Source organism: Mastacembelus armatus, chromosome 22, assembly GCF_900324485.2.
Source record: "Mastacembelus armatus chromosome 22, fMasArm1.2, whole genome shotgun sequence".
Lineage (NCBI taxonomy): Eukaryota > Metazoa > Chordata > Actinopteri > Synbranchiformes > Mastacembelidae > Mastacembelus > Mastacembelus armatus.
Window position 1 is genome coordinate 17069764 of NC_046654.1, and position 18304 is coordinate 17088067.

At 39.2% G+C, this 18304-nt stretch overlaps 1 protein-coding gene across 1 annotated transcript; it reads right to left on the reverse strand.

Annotated features, from left to right (window-relative positions):
• Nucleotides 1-3017: 3017 nt before the first annotated feature.
• wdr43 (WD repeat domain 43) lies at nt 3018-17367 on the reverse strand. The gene is made up of 18 exons (XM_026308660.1): nt 17127-17367; nt 16161-16295; nt 15459-15580; nt 12747-12867; nt 12400-12518; nt 12172-12274; nt 11740-11804; nt 11052-11211; nt 10349-10435; nt 10064-10189; nt 9626-9775; nt 8014-8100; nt 7786-7817; nt 7491-7554; nt 7046-7159; nt 6166-6235; nt 4237-4295; nt 3018-4130 (listed from the first exon to the last, which is right to left on the reverse strand). The coding sequence occupies exons 1-18, from the start codon at nt 17331-17333 to the stop codon at nt 3987-3989; spliced, it is 1965 nt and encodes a 654-aa protein (XP_026164445.1). The 5' UTR covers nt 17334-17367; the 3' UTR covers nt 3018-3986.
• Between the last annotated feature and the right edge of the window lie 937 nt (nt 17368-18304).

The window sequence follows — 18304 nt, forward strand, 5'->3', positions numbered from 1 at the left end:
GATGCACTGGCTCTTTTCCTTTTTCATTACATGAACCTTCTGCATAACGTAAAGCATCACATTAGGAGTCAGGGATCCAGGTTAGTTCACACAGTGTGTCTAAATTTTTCCAGTTTTATGTAACGGTTCATGAATGGTTAACCACCAGTACTGCTGGCTCTGGATAACCAGTGTCCAGCAGTCATTTAGACAATCACACGATTTCCTCATCTGAACTAGTGTCACCACAGCCCACTCACAGTCTCTGTTAATGAGCCCACATCTCCTTTCTGTTATCTATCATCTTATGGTCCAAGAAGTGCTGTCAATAGCATGACAGGAAGATGTCTAATAAGCAGACTGGACAATTTCCCTCATCTTAGACACCCTAAGGGCAAATCCAGAGACAAAGAGAATGTGGTGCCACAAGCAAGAACAAAACCAGAGGATTTACAGATTAATGCAAGGGGAATTTTTTTTTTTTTTTTTTTAAACTGACCATCAAGGTGTTTCATTAAGAGGCTCACAGATGTGAACTTTAAAGGGAAAATAGATGTTGGAATGTATGAACCTACATAACCTACACTGAAATTCAATTGCATCTTAAAGTCAACTCAGAACACAGATCATGTTAAGTTACAATAGAGGATACGGACAAACTGTAATGTTAACGACAGCAGAGTTCATGTATACTGTGGAGAATAAAATAAAAATAAAGATCACTGAAATTAGGAAAAGGCATATGGTAGACCAAAGGTGTGATTAGATTTTGATGCAGGCAGGGGGTCTGGCACCACATAGTTCCTAGAGCACCTTCTCTTTTTGCATTCTTCATATGCATATAAATATATATGTATATATAACATTACCCTGGTAAATAATGCTTTTAGTTCATGCTTTCAGTACTAATGTCAGTATACCATAAAAGCTACCTAAACTGCAGCCAAAGCACTAACATACAAATTACTAACAATTTCACTGTTACATCACTGATGTCCTCTGCAGTTTTTCTGTCTGAGCTCAGCTTGTGTGTGGCCTGAGAGGCAAAATACAAGGCAGAAAAAGTCAGCAAACCACTTGATATTGTTTGGAAAGCAAACAAAAATGTCAAATAACAACAACAGGACTTTGTCACAAAGTGAGAGGACCCACATTGCCAGTGGACTTACTTAGGTAAGCCTTGTTTAACTGGTTATCTTATTTGATATAAACCCCCTATGGATCAGGCTATACTGGACTGATGATGTTAAATAACCAGTTTCACAGAAGTAATGAGACACACTCAGCTGTTAGTGCATTAAGCCCAGATTTCTGCTACACTGTAACTGCTACCATCTTTTACTGCCACTAATATTTACTATTAACCATTTCTTCATGTCAGGGTTTTATATCAAGAGCTACTTCACTGAAATGATCATATCCAACCAGTATTCAAACAAGTGAGGTGAGATGACTGGTATGCAGCTCAGGCAACAGCACTGGGACATCCATCCATCATCTATACCTGCTTATTCCTTAACCAGTGTCCCAGGGATCAGCTGGAGCCTATCCCAGCTCTCTTTGGGTGAAAGGCAGGGGTCCACCCTGGACAGGTCACCAGTCCATCACAGGGCCACATAGAGACAAACAACCTCACACACTCACACTCACTCCTATGGGAAATTTAGAGTCACCAATCAACCTGACATACATGTTTTTGGACTGTGGGAGGAAACCAGAGTACCTGGAGAAAACCCACACAAGCACAGGGAGAACATGCAGACTCCACACAGAAAGGCTCCTCCTTTCTAATTCAGACCTCAGAAATTCACACCATTTTCCATATTGAATTCTGATATTTTACAGTAACATGGCTGTATAATACAACTACACTTAACAATATTACATTACATAGAAGTCCCTTTAGGGTAAAAAGGAAAAGAAAAACAGCAAAAACAAAAGATTCTGCATTAACCATTAATATTAGTCTGCGTCAGTATCTGTAAAGCCATTTTGAAATCTTACCTTGAATAATTCTGTCAAAAAATGTTTTTTTAAGTAATAAATGACAGTTCAGGAGGTTTCTAAGGATACCCCTGAAACCTGTGTGTAGCAGTGGTTGTTGTGAACCCCCAGCAACAAAAGGTGGACATTTTGACTTGCAATAGCAGGCAATGTGCAGGTGGAACTAATGATAGCAATGATGGCTCCACACCCAATTAAACAGAACACTTACCTTTATCAGTTACATGGTGTGACTAATAAAGGTGTAACTTACACCTGTGCTTTTAAATGCCCACTGTGCATGAGGTGTATGTATGCTAGTCTGCACCCACTCTTCCATGTCTACAAACTAGTTTTCTGTTCCAGTCTCCAAATGCCCACCTGCCTACATAGCTAATGTATGGGTTTTTTATAACTAGCCTTCATTGAAAAGCTAATGGGAGCTGACCTGGGGGAGAGGTCTTCTATTTAGCTCCTGTTGAGATATATATATATATATATACATATATGTACACAGTATGTATAGTTACACCCACCTAGCTGGATTAATTTTTTATGTTCAGTTCATTTTTAATTTGGTGTATTAGTAATTGAATTGTGATGATTACATTGACAGACTGAAATGACTTGCCAAGAACCAGCTATGTTCTTGTCTAAACTCAAAGTTAACCTCAAAAAGTGTTGGTAATGATCCTGCTCAGTGAGAGTCAGAAAGCCTGAGCTCTCTCAGATGTGTGGGCTCAAAGACTTCCTTTTCAACTCCAGATTAAGAACCATAAAATCAAATCTTAAACCATTAACATTGTTATCGGGCAATTCAGTTACCGTCATATGAAAAACAGTCCCACATTTTCTACCATGAAATACTTAATAGCACTAAAGAATTACATGTTTTAAAGTTCTTATTTCTGGCCTTAAATGTATGAAGCCATAGAGCCCAGTATATTTTAAACTTTATTTTGTAACTGTATTGGCAGAGCATCTGTGAGAACTTTACTTAGGTTATACTATACTTAAATATAGCAAATATAAAAAGAGTATCCTATGCAGTTTCAGCACATTGGCCCCATAGCAAATCCCATTACTTCTTCAATACTTTACTTCTCCCCTCCCCAGCAGACACACTAGGACATTTTGAAAACCCATTTATTCACCTACTTTGCCAAAGTTCACATTTTCTTTTTAATCAGTTGCCCCTGTGAGTATGGGTTCAAATGAAACACATAAGGAACAGTTAAAACAACAGGGTTGCCACAAAATCTGGAAGCAATACAAAAAAAAAAAAAACAAAAAAAAAAACACTTTACAGGAGTTAATTTAATCCCAAAGATTTCTGGGGGGATATTTGCTGAGGGAAGAGCTCATACACTTCACTGTACATACAGATTTACATAATGTGGGGATATAATGTATGGCCTTACTTGGAAAGCCCACCTCTGGATTGAGCAGTATTCTGTACAACAAACAGCTGGGGGCCCTGCATCCCAGCTCCACACCTGTGCTGTGTTTACACCTGTGGGCTCTGCTGAAGAACAAGTGAGTGTTTCTGATGACCTACAGAGCTGAGTTAAGAGTAACCCATTCAGAGTGCTCTCTCACCTACTGTTAAACTGAACATTATACTCTAATACCAATGAAAAAAAATTTGGAATGCAGACTGCAGTGTAGACAAACTGGACCACTTAAGTATCTTTTCAGTAGCTTTCAATGCAAACTCCTTAAGGTATAGAGCAGGGATGCAGACAGATGTGGCAGCAGAAGAAGACCTTGTATCCATTTCATTTTGCAGGATGTTATGCCCTCCTCTCCAGAATGTTGCATCTGACCAAGAAGTCCAGAAGCATGAAATCTTTGTGTGGGTAAACTAAGCTGTGGCAAGGCAGGGGACAAATTGTCCACTTTTCAACATGTGTCTCTTGATTTTGTAAAACCATACTTTGTTCTGATAATAAAATCAAAAGCATGAAAATAAAATGAAAGTATATATAACTCTTTCAAGTCCATTTTATGTGAAATGGCATTTCTCATTCTTCTTCACTCTCGTTTTCGTGCTCCATGTCTTCCTCTCCATTAGCTTTGGATTCTGTTCTGTTGGGATCCTCATCTGCCTGTTCCTCCTGGTCGTCGTCATCCATCGTCTCCTCCATTACCTCCTCCTCCTCCCAATGCTGAATTCAACAGAAATACAAACATTTCAGTTCAACTTAAAAATTAGCAGCCTAAAAAATGTCAGTGTAAACGTGCTATGATGCAAGTTACTACGTTGTAGCTTACATCAGAGTCATCGTCAGGAAGCCCTTCATCACCAGAGGCCTCATCTTCATCAGAAGATTCTGTAAAGAGCAGTAAAGGACACAAAGGTAAATAAATCCATCAGCTGATATTGCAAAACTGTGCAGCTTGTCCACATTTGAAATAGCACTAGTACTGGCACAAACTCTCCCCACACAGAGGAAACAAAAACTAAACTAAAAAAAAAAAAAAAGTCAGAAATGGTAGACATTTGATTTTAAACACCATAGCAGGGCTATTTGGTTATGCCAATGATATTGACTATTTGGTTGAAGCTTGAGGAAAGTCAGTATGATTGGGTAAGGCTGTATGCCCTAATCAGCCATTCATTTGTTACAGTGAGTTACACTTAATGTTACAGATATTACTCAAAATTCAGAAACTAATATACACCTGTAAACATGCCTATGAAAATGAGAAAGAGGTAATTATCTAGAACACAAGCCTGTAAGACCTGCAGTATAAAAAAGGGTACATGATGCAGTTTTCTGAAAATCCATTTCAAACAATTACAGGCGAGTGGAAATTATGTTTTCTCCAGCAAAATGAGAAATTACATGACGCAGGCAGACACTAAGCCTTTTCACCAATACATGCTGGTTAACATGACAGGTGTGCAAACATTTTCACTGAAGGGACAAGTGCTAGGAATAGAAGTAGAGGATGAACAGGTCAACTTGACAGCCTGTTACCATTATTACAGCATGTTCCCATCAGTTCAAATAAGTGAAATCATCTGTAGTCAGGGGCAAACTGTTTTTATAAGTGTTGCTACATGAAAAAGCTGCTTTTATGTTGCAAAATGACAATGTACAATTTTCAAACTGGGAGCTATTATCTGCCTCCTCCAGGTGACCACTGTAAGTTTATAGAAGCCTAAGTCTTACTCTATTCTCAAATATTACTGCAGCCAATCTACCTATACCAGCTAATGCTACAGCATGCTTAACATGTTTTCACTTTAGAAAATGTTATTAATGCTACCCATACAGGCAACGAGTTATAGAGCACAACACTTGTATAAAATTAAAGGATCAGTAAATAAAAAGTAACTGTACAGCTTGTCCACAGTTTGACCAAACTACAGTTCACTAACTAGTGTGACAATTTTGAAGCATCTTATTAGACTCCCACATTACAGCCATAACAGGCCCAATGCACAGCAGATTCCACACTGGACTGTAACAACCTCAGCACCATTATGAACTTTTTTTTTTTTTTTTTAAGTGAACTTTCACATGGGCCACTGATGAACTCAAGGCACAGCTTAATTATTTCATAAAAGTCAATTTTCTATGCGGTTCAATAAAGCACGGTAATTAGAAATGAGAGTGAACAGAGCAGGGCCTTGTTGTACTGCTCAAAGGGGAGGATCTGAATGCTGCTGGTCAGGTTGCCAGGCAACAGGAGTCATGTTTGCGTGCAGGGCATCGCAGAGTGGCTGCATGATGGGCAACATCAGCCTCATAAATCTTAACCAATTCAGTGTAGTCTCTATCATGAGTCCCAAATGAGTTATGATGAATTGACAAAATAATGAATGCCAGTCAACATAATGAGAAACAATATATTGAGGTGCAGGAGGGGGTGATGTCAACAGAGCATTGGTGTAATCAGTTGCATGTTTATGGAGTCACTCCAGACAATTATGCTTCCGAAATGTTAAAGTGGTGAGTTCGAGGCTAAAACAAGCTCATGATTTTACTTCTGTCAGCTGCCATTCATTCTGATCACTTCACTGAATCACCTCTGGGATTCAGAGGGAGACCAAGGTGCTACATATGAGAACTGAAGGGCTTAAGGAGACAAAATGCCACCAAGGAACAAGGATTTAAAGAACAAAGCCAGATGGGAAACAGAAGGTTAGCAGTACTGAGCATAAAGCATGATAATGTAGGAACACACACTTACCCTCTTCATATACCAGCTTAGCTGTGTGATCCACATCTGTAACTGCGTTATGGCTGTCACTTGTCGCCACCTAGTGGCAAAGAGGAAAATGGGTATTAAAGTGCTGACCAGATTTCAAATTCTGTTTTTATTCACTATACCCAAGACAACATCCGTATCCACAAGTATCAACTATGCACTTTTGGAAATGACTGCAAAACTGCAAAATGAACTGCAAAATCATGACACAGATATGGAAAGCACAAGTTTAAACTCTACCCTTTCCTCTGCTATACTTGTTTATCCTTTCACGTTGCGTTTTTGGCTGGGGCCTCTCATAACCGGCACTGGGTGAGACCCAAGGTACACATGACAGACACACAGACAGCTATTCACAGCTACTGGCAATTTAGAGCCACCAACTGGCCTAACATCACTGTTCCCCTTCTGTCTGCATGACAAGACTGAGCTAATCACTGCACTATGTTCAGACTGACACATATACACAGGTTTGCAAAGTTAAATTAAAATAAACCCTGCAGTCAGTTAAGACTAAGTTCCAATGTCTACATAAATACTGTATATTGTGTAAACCAGCAACCACATACTTAATGACTTACTGAAAAATGACTTGGTTTTTCTTTTCAGCAGAAAATACAGTCTATGGGGCTTCGGACTGTATACAAACAGAATTAACTGCTAAATCCCAAAAGCCATCCTAAGTTTGTCAGCTTTAAAAAAAACAAAAAACAAAACTGGCTACTACGTGTTTCTAGGATCAGAAGATTTGCACAAAAACCACACGTTACTAGTGAATATATGCTAAAACTGTACAAACAAAATGAGTGAAAGTGAAAACACTTCAAGACACTTAGTATTAACTGTACATGATGATACCTACCTGTGTCATTAGGAGATAGAGTTTCCCATGCAGCTTTGTTAGCTTGTGGAACATTTTCACTCTGCTCTCAATCATGTGATAAAGTACTCCCAGCTGGGTAACCAGGTCTGGAAGCTGTTGGATGCACAGACGGATCAGATGAAGGTAAAAACATCTCAGCAGCCAAAAATACAACTTCAATATGCATAGTAAATGGAAAATGGATATATTTTAGATGTAATCGCACAAACTGACAGAGGCAATCAAAATCTCTGCTGTGTGGCAGAAGTAATTATTGTACATCTAAATACTATTAAATATGAATATCGACAAAAATACTAGCACTGTGTGCAGTGCTTAAAGGTAATTATTACATGCACAGTTTGAATTGGAGAGTTGAGAGTCTGTAGAGAAGACTATACAGTACAAGTCATGTAAGCATGTCATGCTAGTGAAGGCTGCTCACCGATGCCAGGTATGATGTGTGGTGCATCAGGACAGCCTTGAGCCACCGTACCATTACAACTGCCCTGTAGGAAGAAACCAATAATTCAAAATCTGAATACTTTATTGAACTAAAACTGCTCATATTCATATTCAAGAATTTGAATGTGTGGTACAGAACTGCCTAATTGCATATATCCACAGGAGGTAAACACCAGTGGGACAAACATTAGTATGTGCATTGTCAACATTTTGTAAGGTGTACAAACACTTAGCCTAAGACAAAAGCTCAGTTGATCTGTCATGCTTCCACTTACGTAAAAGGGTGTCCTTGAAGCCTCTTTGTGATCTACAGAGCAGGAGATAAAGAGCTGATCAACAATAAATCAATTCAATTTATATGTATAGCACAAAATCAGAGTTCAAACAACTTCACTTAGATATCCAGATGTGTGACAAAAGATCTCTCTCTCAAACACAAAGAACTGACGTGTCACACAGGAAGATGCAGAGGTTTGTGCAGTGCACAAAAAGCTGACACTCACCTCTTCTACCAATGGTAAGACAGCATAGAGGGGTAACCGAGCAACCGTCTTCTTTATAATCATCTCTTTGCGAGTCTGGAAAACTTTCTGTGGATAAGAAAATGAAGTTACTAAAATTTGAGTAATGTAAAGTAGGACTTCATAATCACAGCTTTGATGTTCAGGACATTTAAGTCAACTTCCTTTATTGTATTGAGCATACGTAGGCCAAAATGTGTTTTGAAAGAAGTGTGGATTGAGTTTAAATTTTCACACCAAAAATTCAATTCAGTTTTGTCTGAAATGACATTTTCCTTTTATCCCTCTGGGGTCTGAGGGGGTTTTGGGGCCTGGACAAATTTTGACATGTCCTGACATTTGTGCTTTTTTCAGTGTCTTTTAAACATATTAATGTCTAAAGTCTGATAACACTGTAATCAGCACAAAATTGGCTACAATAATATGTGAGCAGCAAGTTTATACATGATTGTGTTTTTGAGAAAAAGTGGTTATGCATGGTTAGTGAAAAACTAAAATTTTTTACTCACTGAAATAAGACCATAAAACACAAACAGAACCTTGGTTCACAAGACTTTGGAGACCTGCATGTTGTAGGCTAAAGTGTTTACTTCAGAGTGCTGTGAATGTCATCTTGTTCACACATTCACAGTAAACAATACACTGATTTAAATTTTCTAAGACACTTTTTGTCCAGAAAGGCCATATGCAAGAGGGTGTGTCTGAGGATGAATAGTCATGTGATTTACCTGAGAACACAGAAGACGCACTGAACGACCAGACAAAGACGCGCATAATGAGCCTTTCAGTCAATGTAGATGGGACGGATTAGTGCAGCACAATACAACACAATGAGGAGCCAAACGATCCTCATTTGAGTTAAAATCAGTGTTTTTACTCTGAGGACAAACTAAGCTATTTGTCTCTGTGTGGAATATAAGAAGTGCTTCATCACGTCCGTGACGCACCATCATCAAAACGCGCAGAAAAAGTGAGTAAATTCTATGATGAAGTTTGACGTTTTATGTCATTTCTCGGGGGTGTGCACATATTTACCTGGTTCACCTGAGATTATTTACATGTGAACAGTGAACAGAGGACAAGGCGGGACCGCATTACCTGTAATGAGGTGAGACAGGAGAAAACGTACTTCTTACGTTCATACGGATTAAATAAAAAGTGATGATTTGTTTTCGACTTGAATTGTTTCATTTCAAAGAAAACATTTCAAGCTTTCTAGTCATATGTTTCTTAGCAAGTATTCACTGAGATTCTGGTTGTTTTATTTACGTGTTTGTGAAGAGAAATGACAGAAAAGACAGAGCGCACCCTGTCGGCTTTCTTTAACAAAAGCACAACGTTTTGTTGTTATTATGAAGGTATCCAACTAAAACTAGACCATTTACAGCTTTGAAATGATATATTTCTTTTATCTGTATGATCAAAATTGACAGAGTAATTTAAGTTTGTTTCGGCGTTATCAGGAGAAGATGCGTCAAAACGCGCCGGCGCGTGCGTCGACCCCAGAGGGTTAACTGTCTGAATGGAAAAGGAGCAGAATGTTAAGAAATTGACTTAGTTTTCCCATCTTCCAGATTCTGAGAGAAGAACTTACATTTAGGATGTTGTTATCATTGCTTTCCAGGCCCTGTACAAGAAGCACTGCAAAATTATCTGTCTGTAAAGAAGCTGTCCCTTTAGGAGCTCCCTTGTCCGTGGAAGTTGCAGACAGATCGATTTCACCTAGTCGCTCAGCTATCGACATCTAGAGGAAAACAGTCATTTTAGGTATACAGGAACTTGTAAAAAACATGTTCTCATATTTGAATTTGTACGCTGCTGTTCAGTGTAAAATATCAAGTGTACCTTAGTAAGTACATAAGAGTTTACAATCAAAATAAAGTTAGTGCAAACGTAAAATGTCAGCTTGGTAAAGAGGAAAACAAACGCAAACATGTCATCAAGCACTGTGCTCTTACAATTAAGTGTCCTTATGATCATGCAATAAGCATATCTACTGCGAAAAAGAGAAACAGTGAGACACTGAGCCTACATCTTTCGTGTCTGTGTCTTTCTTCCTCTTCTCTGATCCTTGTGAACTTCCCTTAATGGGGGCTTGGTGACCAGGCAGCCCTGGGACCAGCACTCTGCATTTAGAGGTGACAATGGGGACTTTCACCTAGAAAGATAAGCAAAATCTCGGGTTTTTATTTTCAGTCACCTACATGTTCAAATTTATCTACAGTGCACATCACATGGACTAACAAACATTATCTGAATAGCATGCAGAAACCACTTTGGTCTACTTGATTAAAGAAAATGAAGATCTGATTGTTACCTTGGAAACAGTGGTTTCCATGGAAAGAGACAAGCTGGTCTGAACATCCCGTGTCAAACAGACATGTCTTTCTGCTGTGTTGATCTCCTGAATAGATGGAAGCAAAGATGATGTCAGGTGAATCGCGGTTCTGATCAACATTTATGACCAACATATAATATTCAAGGCTGGCAATATTGACATTTCTCTAAAGTTTTCAAACTGGAGGATATCTGAAAATTGGACAAATTAACACACAGTGTTTCACAACATTTTCTTCAAGGTGACTACTGAACACAGCTACTCAAAACCCCACATAACAGCTGATATAGCTATGGTTTATCAATTGTACAGTGTCATGTAGTTAGGAAAATATAACTAGTTCATCACAATGCCTTTTCCCTAGATTCAAATTTTGTAGCTGTCACCTTAGTTGTCAATCATTATTGTCACAGTGAGTATTGCTACTCAGAAAGTTTGCCGTCTCCTCGCAGCACAAGTAACAAGTCACATGCATATTTCTGATCTGCTGGAAAATTAAGGATAATTTGAGCTCACTCAAGTTCTGGTGATTAGAAAAACATTTCAAAACACTATATACATTTCTTTAAGAAAACTCTTTTACATTGGTGTACATGCAGATGATGCTTTCAGCTCTGCTGTTCCAGCAAATTTCTGTTGCAGTCTAATCCACACACATGTGCTTCCACATCTGTGTACTCACCACTCTCTCGATCACAGGCTGTAGGTGGTTCCCGTAGGCCAACATCACAGTCCGTGGATCAGCGCCGAGGGCAGCTGCCAGCAAAGGGATGGGCACTGGAGAGTCCTTTGTGTCCGACATCTGCACCGTACACAAGGGTGACAAGGGCTTCTTACAGGGACTGTGGGGACAAATATTTAGACGTGCTATGAGTGCAGGAAGTTTACAACATTAAAATGTTTATTAATTTTTATTACAAAATTTAGAAATACTGGAACAGAGAAAAATGATTATTTCTTTTCAGTGTCATCTGTTGGTAGCGCTATGTCCTCTAACACAATTACATCTGGCAACATAGAGGTTTTCTCAACCTAAGCCTACAATAGTTTGAACTGTGCAAATGAGACTGAGCTGGAAACCACTGACCTTTTTGTGATTTTTGGCTTAATTTCTATTTTATTTATTTATTTGATAGGGATTGAACAATAATCATTATCAAAGTGATATCTGGTGTAAAAGATGACATGTTCACAAGCCATATAGCGCAAGGCTAATCCAAAGTCCCTACAGACACACACACAAACAATAATATGAATCAAATTTGTTTCTTAAAATGCAAAAAGAAATCACTTTAAATGTTTTACATGATTAGCAGATGATTCACTGCCATACATTGCATAGTAGAGTATACAGTGTTCTATGGGCTTACCCATTCAGAAAGTGCTCAAAGAGATGCAGCTGTCCATCTTTACACACCACTGCTAGCCTCACCGCCTTTGTAAAACATAACAGCACACAGGGACATTAGCACATGGTAAACAGGTAGTATAAAACAAAAGTCTGACTTAATCACACCACTGGGACAAAGCAAGGCTTCTAGTAAGGGCCTAAATCTAATGTTCTCTTTAAATATGCATATTCACAGTTATGCACATTTGTTCACTCTTTCACAGTGGAATAGGACCTAAAGTGGGTTCTAAACTGACAGCCGTTTTTTTTTTTTTTTTTAAATAACCTGTTCCATCTGTTTAAATTTACTACTATTTGATGCCGCTCTGCACATCAAGACAGACAACTTTTATTCAATTAGTGGTGTTAAATATTACACAAATTAGACATTAAGGAGATTCTCTGCTCTGACCTCTTCCTTGTTGCTGGACGTGACAAGGTCAATGTGTTGTGGCTCATCTGTCAGTGTGAAGGACACCACTGAGTTCTTGTCCTTTCCATCTACTCGCACTTGCCTATAATGAGACAAAGTATATCAGTGCCATGAAAGCATGGCCGACCAACATCAGCCAAAATGAAGGAAAACATTTCATGCACCATGTTATGTCTCAGCATCGCCAACAGCTCGAGATACACTTACCATACACTGAGCAGTCGATCATGTGCAGCACCAGACAGGAAATAGAGCCCGTTGCTGTCAGGAGGACGCGTGGTGGCAAAGCGCAGGGTTGTCACAGCTGTGGAATGGCCTGTGAATTTCTACAGAGAGAAAACGACAGAGTAGGACACTGGTGTCAACACTGATATGAAGGTGAGGGTCATCTCTAACTGTTTTAAAAGCAGCACTGCTTCTATGTGTTTATTCTCCAAATGTAGCTGAAAACAATTCTTTTTGTCAAGATTGTTATTTCTGACATTATACAATGCCTATTTGTTGACAGTCCAACAAACTGAAGTACTAACCAGCATATTAAACAAGACACTCACCCTGTAAATCTCCTTGGTGTCCAAGTCCCACATCTTGATAACTTGTCCAGCTGAAAGCAGCAGTTTGCCATCAGGGCTCACACACAAGCTGGTCACAGCGGCACGGTCTGCCTTCCACTTACTGTGTCAACAATGAAGAAACAATGACAGTGGTTGGTGCATGTCCATTCCCTTGAAGATTTATTAAGTGGATCATATTTTTTCTTGACACTACTCAACAGGACCATCAGCAACAATTTGCTCTATCATCATTTCCTCTTGTCCTTTTTATCACAGCATTTTTGTTTTTCGTATTTGAGTGAAGGGGCAGGAATTTTATAGCTACATTTAACAGGATAACTTTTACTGTTGCATTCCACTTGAGACAAGCCGGAAACGTGGAAAACACTAACTACACTCTAAATCAATGGTGACATTAAAGCTCATGAATCTGTCACCAGTGAAACAGGACAAGCTGCCAAGCTGGACACTTAGAAGCATCCAAACTAAAATCTTAACTATTCTGATTTTTTTAAACAAATGCAGAAAACCTAAGACACTAATGGGATTTTTCCACTACCACTACTCGGCTCGGCTCAGGATTTTCCATTAGGGGATAGTACCTGGTAGCAGGTACCTTTTTAGTACTTCCCAGGCCGAGGTTCCAGCAAGCTGAGTTGATACTAAAATGTGTCGTCAGATACTGATTGGCCAGGGAGTGATGTCACTGATGACCCATTTTTTAAAAACCAGCAACGACAACTGTTTCTGGGGCAGTTGTGGCCTAATGGATAGAAAGTTGGACTTGTAACCTGAAAGTTGTGGGTTCGAGTCTCAGGACCAGCAGGAATTATCATTGGGGCAAAATGAATAGCCACCTTCAATACCACAACTGAGGTGAAACCCTTGAGCAAGGCACCGAACCCCCAATTTCCAAGAATGGTTCACCATACTTGGCCAAAGTCACTTTCACTTCTTTTTACATTTTTATAGGCTTTGGCGAGGCCAATGGCCACTTGCAAAACAACAGTGGTCCTGCCATGCTATAATGACCCCGCCCACATTGAGGTGGTACTCAATTGTAATGGAAAATGACGAAACTGAGTTGATTTTTTTTTCTTCATAAAAAAAGAAAATCTGGTTTAAATTGAATTTTCCCCCCTATTTAAACTCAATCTGCAGATGACAAAGAAATTGGGATTTGATCTGGCTGGTGTGCTTGTGCTGCCGCGTTCTTGTTCATTTTGTAAGGCACAACATCTCTCCCACTCGGCAGCATGCCTCTGTTTGAGGTGCTGCAGTAAATTGGTCATACTGCTACCTTTGCTAGCAACAGACTTCAAACACACTTTGCAGCGGGGTGTTTGTTCTGCGTCTGATGCCACAAAACCAAACCAAACCCAAATTAAGGATGACACAGTGACTTTCTTGGGAATGAGTTCTTCCCCGCTCGCTGCCATGTTTGTATATCTATAATATGGCAGATGCATGGGGGGGAGGAGCTGAGCCCATTCTGAACTATAGGGGCCCAGAGGGGAACTTCAGCAGATGTTAAAGAGAAAACCGATTTTCATTCAAACAAGTCGACGTAAACTACACATTTGAGTTAATCGATAAGATTGGTTTATTGCCCACCTGTAACTCCAGTAGAGCCAAGTAGTGCTAAAACTTCATAATGGAAAAGTGGCGTAAGTGACTGCAAGTGACTGTTTGATATTTTAAAAGGAGCTGTAAGAGGACAGCATGGAAGCTGGAAAATAAAAATGCCCATACAGCACTGAAATACCCTTTGTGTTTTTGAGCAACCAGATATCCTGTGTTAAACACCTGCACAACTGACTTAATGAAAATGTCCTGGAACATGTTCACCCACTCCTCCTCACTGAACCACACAAAACCTGTGATGTGATAAAACATACATACTTCAAGAAAAACAGCAACAAGGACCACTCATTTCTCCACTTCTCAGCAAGCTAACGCTAACAGTGTCCGTCACTATAAATAATGCGCTCCATAACAGTAAGAGAGAATGACAGCAACGCTGTGCTACTATTATGAAAAAATAAAGTACAAGTGACTGGTGTCAACACAAGTAAACATCAGGGTCAAACAGGCACAAGATGGCTTCATAATAGTATGCCCTAAGTTGTGCCACCTGCATTTATATTTGTATGGTTGTAGTTCAACAGACAAATGTACATAGATCTGTATTGTGCAATTTTTGATTTGCCCAATGTCTGTACTTGTCAAAGATAATTTGTGACTGTAAAGACATCTGCATAGCAGAAATGTGTGTATCTGTAGTTAAAAGGACCAGAATCTAGAAAACTACAATGAAAAGTCCTTCCAAAGAAAATCACTGAACACATTTGAAAATTACTTATTTTAAATTACTAATACTAATTTTAGGTAGCTCTAGTGCTCCTTGGAAAATGTTATATCTCAATGAGACCTTCCTGCATAAATAATGAATAAATAAAAAGTGAAACAGTAAAATACTTTCCTCAGCATGTCGTTGGGTTTATTCTATAGACTGCAGCTTTCCCTAAATGTGACATGTCCCTTCAAAAAAATTACAGAACACGCCATTTAGATTTACACATAAATCCAGCAAATGTGTAAGATGTGGGCATAGGTTCCATATACAGATCACATCAGGAGGCACTTCCTAAAGCCATTTCCAAGCTCTTTTTTGAGACTCAGTATATCTTCACTGACGAACTAGATACCGACCTTCGTGCCTTGCCCGTTTGCAGGTCCCACTCTATAATGTTTGTATCTTCTGAGCCGCTGTATAATAAACTGTCTTCAGGGTGCCACTGGACACAATTCACTCCTCCACTATGGCCTCCATCCTAGCAGAGACAGAAAATTACAGTGTTAGGAACAAACTGTCCCATTATTCAACAGTGTAGACTTTAAGAGTTCGCAGTAGCAGCAACGTATCACAGCAAGTTGATGCTGAACAATCCAGGCTTCCTGAGAGAAATTTTATTACTGGAGGTAACATTGGCTGTGTCTGAATGTCCACCCTAGTATCTAACCCCTCAGCCACAATATATTGCAGCCTTGTATAGTGGACTATATAGCGCACTCAATTAGCTAACAGTTCAGACACTTACCCACTACTTTTTTTTTTTTTTTTGTCACCAATTATGATGCTGGTGCATGTAGATGTCACTTCCTGTTTCAAACTCAAATTATTTTTATTATTTTAATAATTTAGCAGTAAACATTAATTTGCCCAAATCTTTTTCTTAAAAGGTATAGCTTAATCATCTGTTCATGCTCTGAGTTAACTTAATGGTCACTTAACAGGCTGTAGTTTGGTGTGCTGGTGACTTTTGATTGCATTACTTATATGGTAGTTGCATTTTGTTCTGTATAGTTTTACAAATACAGTACATAATTCAGTGTAATATATCTTAAACTCACCAATGTACAGTGCAGTGCTCCCTTTGCTGTACTGTAGATTAATACAGTGCCCGCTGCTGTGCCCATCGCCAGCAGGTCTACTTTCTCCTCCACCTGCCCTGCCTCTGATTTCCTCTTCTTCCTCTGAGGCCCCTCCTGAAACACAGGACATTTGTATTGTTGACCAACAGTTAAGACAGTTATGAACAGAGGCATTGGCAACTTTTTTTTACTTGCTTAAATCCGAGCCTCTTATTAATGGCTGGTCTAAAATTCTCCAAAGCACACTGAAAGCTGACAAATGCAAACTTTGACTGAGTGTTAACAACTGAAAATCTTTGAGTCTATTTTAAAATAGACTGAATCCAGGTAAATATTACACATGCGTTAAAATATAGTTAAACACATCCTTTAACTGATGAAAATGGTTATCTATGATACAATATTTGAATTTCTGTCATAGGTTTAATCTCTTGACGTTTGTCAAAAATGTTGCCACAAGATACACTTTGTTCAAACTTTTCCAACCTCTGCTTCCAGGGGTGTCATGGTGGCACACGCTTCTGAAGCTTTGATACGCTAAGCTAACTTCAATAACGACTTTATTTGCAGTACTAGCCGTCTCAGCACAGAGGAAAATAAGTGCTCGGACTAATGTAGCTGCTTTTAAGCTTTCCTTAGGGATAGTTCACGCTGAAATGCCAAATGAAGACATTGTTCATGTTTTCTTGCACTACCATGTGGGACTAACATGTGCGTCCTGCGCAGCTGTTGAACACCAGCTAACGGGTAACGTGGCTCCCCTGCCAACCCAGTCCGTGTCTAATAGGACCTGCATTAACGCACAGCCGAGAGGTCCAAGCTTCCCTAGCTACCTTCATCATGAATAGTGACACTTTTCTTGCGCATTTTCATAAGAAAGCCTAACACAAACAGCTTGCTAAGGCCTCGCTAGCTCCTGCGGCTAACAGCAGGGAATTCACGTACCTTGACTGTTCGGCATGGTCCCCATGCTATGCAGGTACAAGTGGCACTCAAATGGGCTGAAGGCACATATTCTTGGTGAAGTGTTTTACTGTCTGTGTTCCAAACGCGAAGCCTGCCATCCTGGGCACACACCGCTAAGTACTGTTGTGATTTGGGTGAAAAAACACAAGGTAGCTGAAGCGAAGAAGTGCCACCACCAGCCGCCATTTCTGAAGCGCTGCTAGCGTCTGCGTAGCGCCTGGTTTACGCAAACCACGTGTGGCTTTCGGAGGACATGCGCAATAGCGCGTCACGAACAGCGCCCTCCTATTGGCTGCTGCCACACAACAAGCGCGAGGTTCTCATGCTGCCTTCACGTTCCCTTGTAATAATAAAAGCTACCGCCTCAGTGGATGTAAATATCATCCTTAACAAGAACTTGATGTATTTAAATGCTTCCAAAATAACAATAAAACTGACAAAAGAACTGAAAACATCACTCCACTGTTCCCATTTATTTTATAATAATAATAATATATTGATATTTATCTCTGCATCACTTATGCTGTGGGTATTATAATGTCATTTTACAGCACCCGAATGCCGCAACAACAAATAGCTAAATCTTTTTTTTTTTGTAAAATGGTTTTTGATATCCAAAAAACTTTAACTCTAACTTAAGCCATGCCAATTAATTAAATGCTTAGTTTTATGCATGGTCACTTTTTTATATTTTATGAAGTAAAATATTAAATTTCATTTATCCAATGGGTGCACTTAAATTCTAGCGTGCAATATAAAAAGAAAAACAATAAATAAAACCGAAGTAGTGAATCACATTTGCATAACCTGAATATAGCTTTCTGTGTATTTCCAGCTACAGGTCATAAAGGCAACAATGAAAGACATCTGGGCTCCTATAACTACAGAATTTTATTATGCAAGAATAGACCGACGCTAATATTACCAAAAGTAGAAGACAATCGTTTTATAAGGTCCTCAAATTCCAAAAAGGAAGCGTAAGTTTTAAAAAAGGTGTTTAAATATGTTCAATAACTGCGTAACCTGGCATAAATCAGAGAAAAGCACATTAAAAGGGATCACTATAAAATGATATTCACAAGTAAAAAGCTATAGACTCATAATAAATGAGATGTTTGTTATTACTGTTGTCTGGTTCAGATCTTGGCATAAGACAT

Bases quoted from the DNA above. Each gene is read 5' to 3' on its own strand.
- wdr43 (XM_026308660.1), bottom strand. From the start codon at position 17,333: ATGGCGGCTGGTGGTGGCACTTCTTCGCTTCAGCTACCTTGTGTTTTT. The intron at 15,581-16,160 runs GTGAGTTTAAGA...TGTCTCTGCTAG, and splicing joins GAGCACTGCACTGTACATTG to GATGGAGGCCATAGTGGAGG. The intron at 7,160-7,490 runs GTGAGCAGCCTT...TGCATCCAACAG, and splicing joins ACACATCATACCTGGCATCG to CTTCCAGACCTGGTTACCCA.